This window comes from Magnolia sinica, chromosome 10 (genome assembly GCF_029962835.1).
Source record: "Magnolia sinica isolate HGM2019 chromosome 10, MsV1, whole genome shotgun sequence".
NCBI lineage: Eukaryota > Viridiplantae > Streptophyta > Magnoliopsida > Magnoliales > Magnoliaceae > Magnolia > Magnolia sinica.
Window position 1 is genome coordinate 5114969 of NC_080582.1, and position 3855 is coordinate 5118823.

A 3855-nucleotide genomic window follows, 5' to 3' on the forward strand; every position below is an offset into this window, starting at 1 on the left:
GTCATGCCATGCACGTGCATAGAAACTTCCCGATTTGAAGCACATGGATGGGAGCTTCCAATATGATGGGCCACAATGCTTAGGTCTTTTGGCCTGAAAGTCACCGGTGGACTACAATATACAATATAAATGGATAATCTAAGTTTTTAGATATACAAGAGATGAGGCGGAACAAATGCATAGAGTACATGTCACACCATCTTCATAGTAAGCTTCACCAAACTTTGATGAAAGGATTTAAATCTACAAAATTAAGATCATGCCTCCTATTGAAATCAATTGCATGGATAAATTTTAGTCAAATGCTACTCGTCTTACATGTAACGGAGATGGGACAGGTGAAAATCTGCTTAAAACTAATTAGAGCTGCACATGAGCTGGGCCAAACCGAGTTTGATCCACGTTTAGTTTGGCTTGTTTACGTGACACCTCCGGTTGAAGCTTTACATGAGCTGAGCTTCGAGCCTATCTCTACTGTTTGAACTTTGATTGGTTCGATCGTACAAGCTTGGTTTGGTTTGGTCCAGTTGAGCCAAATTTAGCCCCCATCAAAGGAAAACAATATTGATTTGAAACTTGTCCCCAACAAATTTGGATCTTATGCTGTGGTCCGCTGGAAGTTTGGATCTTTCTTGTTTTTTGTCTCATATCATAAATGTGCTGAAATTTTTTATGAACAATATCAGGCAGGTGTTGAAGTCACGAGCCAAATCGAATCCTATTTTAGCATATATAAATTTCAGGTGGGCTGCACCAAAGGAAAACAAATGGCGATTGAATGTCCATCATTAAAAACCTCATACGCCTACTATAATGCTTGTCTAACATACAACCTATTGATCAAGTTATACGGACTTGGATGAAGGGAAAAGAAAAAAAATAACAGCTTGACCCAAAACTTCTGTTGCACCCATGAAGCTTTTAAAGGTGGGCATTCAATCAACACTATTTTATGTGATATGGTCCAGTTGAGATTTGAACCCATCTCGTTTTTGTGCTCATGGCATAAAATGATCTGCAAAAAAAAATGGATGCACGGCCAAAATGAAACACATAATCATGGTGGGCCCACGGAGGACCGACCACTTAGCCGTTGGCTAGTGCCACGTCAGTAGCCAATCCGCGTCCCACACCAACCTCCATTCCAAAGACCGCGTTGAACCAGACCATTTTGTCAAACCTACAGAACTACATAAATTCCTTTACAGACATTAGATCTTGGGCCATGTATTCTTGAATTAAGACACCCACTCTCCCCTCTACCTTCATTTTCTCTCTTCTTACTTTATCTCTCTTTTGGTGTACTGCATTCATCCCCCTTCGATCCTCCGACCCAAAATCCATTCCAGCCATATATCATTCCTATCTTTCTGACTTAGACCTTGGTAGGTCAGGTTCATCGGATTGTGCCTTGCACTTCTTGATGGAGAATCGGAGCTTCCGCAGGGCAATGAGCTTTGCCATACCCGACGTGGCCCTCGAGTGCGTGATGGCCTACATCGACGATCCCCACGACCGCCACGCAGTTTCTCTGGTGTGCCGGAAGTGGTACAACATCGACGCACTGACGCGAAAGCACATCACAATCGCTCTCTGCTACACAACCACGCCAGCCCGACTCCGGACGCGGTTCCCACACCTCGAGTCTCTGAAATTGAAGGGAAAACCACGAGCAGCAATGTACAGCTTGGGCCTCACACCTGAAGATTGGGGAGGGTACGTCGAGCCATGGGTCAATCAGATCTCAGAATCCTTCAATTGCCTCAAATCACTCAATTTGAGGCGGATGATCGTGTGGGACGCTGACCTCAATGTGCTGGTTCGCTCACATGGGCATATGCTGCAGGAGCTTATGCTAGACAAGTGTTCTGGGTTCTCCACAGACGGATTATTGCAGGTCACCAGATCTTGCAGATGCCTAAGAACCTTGTTTTTGGAAGAGAGTTCCATTGTTGAGAAAGATGGTGATTGGCTTCATGAGCTTGCTGTTAAAAACAGAGTCCTAGAGACTTTGAATTTTTATATGACGGAGCTCAAATTCATCAACAGCACAGACCTCGAACTGATAGCCAAGAACTGTAATTCTTTACTTTGTTTAAAAATCAGTGATTGTGAAATCTTCGATCTAGCTGGTTTTTTTCGTGCAGCATCAAATTTAGAGGAGTTTGGTGGAGGTTCATTCAACAACGTTGAAGGAGGAGATATCATCTCCGAGTACTCGAGCATGTCATTTCCTCCAAACTTGCGGCATGTGGGTCTAAACTACATGGGGAAGAATGAGATGTCTATGTTATTTCCGCGTGCATCTTTAATTAAGAAGCTGGACCTTCAATATACATTGCTTGATACTGAGGATCATTGCCAGCTGATTCAACGATGCCCTAATTTGGAAGTTCTTGAAGTGAGGAATGCGATTGGAGACCGCGGATTAGAAGTTGTTGCTCGCAACTGTAATAAACTTCGGGGGCTTAGGATTGAGAACGGGGACGATGAAGAAGGCGTGGTTTCGCAGAAGGGCTTGGCTATACTTGCACAAGGCTGTCCGAAGCTGGAATACCTCACCGCCTATGTATCTGATATCACGAATGCTGCCTTGGAATCTATTGGGGCTTTCTGCAAAAACCTCACTGATTTCCGTTTGGTCTTGCTGCACAAGGAAGAAAGAGTAACTGAGCTGCCGCTCGACGACGGGGTTCGTGCTCTGTTAATGGGTTGCCGGAAGCTGAGGAGGTTCACGCTCTATCTACAACAAGGGTGTCTGACAGACGTCGGTCTTGGTTATATCGGCAAGTATGGCGACAATATCAGGTCGATGGTGTTGGGTTCTGTGGGAGATTCCGATGCCGGGCTTCTGGAATTATCGAAGGGATGCCCAAAGCTGCAGAAGCTTGAGATGAGGAGCTGTTGGTTCAGTGAGCGGGCACTGGCACTGGCTGTGATGCAGCTGAAGAGTCTGAAGTACATATGGGTGCAAGGATACAAAGCATCTAAAACAGGCAGTGATCTTTTGGGCATGAATCGTCCTTACTGGAACATAGAATTCATTCCTTCGGGACAGTGGGGTAGGATTGCGGAGCAGCCAGCTCAGATACTTGCTTACTATTCCCTTGCGGGTCCAAGAACGGATTACCCTGAAACGGTCGTTTCTCTTTACCCGTCGTTCTTAGGTGCATGACTCTGCGTATCCTCTCTCTCTCTCTCTCTCTCTCTCTCTCTACACACATACCGGGAATCATTGCAGGGACTGCCTGGATCGGATTTGTTGCTGTTTTAGCTTGACATTTTCTGTCTCTGAATTGTTGTTATAGATGTAGCTTCGGAACTTTTCACAACGTTTCTACTTGAAGAACAGTCTATTAATAAAAAGAAAATAGGAAAAAAAACGATTATATGATGGGTCTCACAGTAGATGGGGGATACTTAAACAACTGTTAGATTGAGATAATTCTACCTTTGATGATTAGCTCATTTCCTCTAGGGCCTGTTTGTTTTTTCAAAGAAATGAGAAATACAGGGAAATGGTAATTATTACGATTTCACTGCGTTTGAAAATTCACAGGGCTTTGTGCCTATGAAATTGGTTCAAAAGAAGTAATTTTATTTTTTGAACTGTAAGGTAATGCATATGATATATCCATTCCGTCAGTCTGTTTTATAAAAATATTTTGGAGCAGGAGACAAAAAATGAAGCGGATCCAACACTCAAGTGGCCCACACCAAAAGAAACAGTGGCCCTACAAAGTTTTTAACGGTAAGTATTCGATTGCCTTTTTTGTATGACGTGGTCCAATTGAATATTGGATATGCCTCAATTTTTTACTCATGCTATAAATTCAATTAGAATAATGGATGAAC

The 3855-nt window shown here is 43.5% G+C and overlaps 1 protein-coding gene across 1 annotated transcript; it reads left to right on the forward strand.

Annotated features, from left to right (window-relative positions):
- Positions 1 to 1222: 1222 nt before the first annotated feature.
- LOC131257825 (coronatine-insensitive protein homolog 1b-like) lies at positions 1223 to 3389 on the forward strand. The gene has a single exon (XM_058258735.1). The coding sequence runs from the start codon at positions 1424 to 1426 to the stop codon at positions 3173 to 3175; it is 1752 nt and encodes a 583-aa protein (XP_058114718.1). The 5' UTR covers positions 1223 to 1423; the 3' UTR covers positions 3176 to 3389.
- Positions 3390 to 3855: the final 466 nt, after the last annotated feature.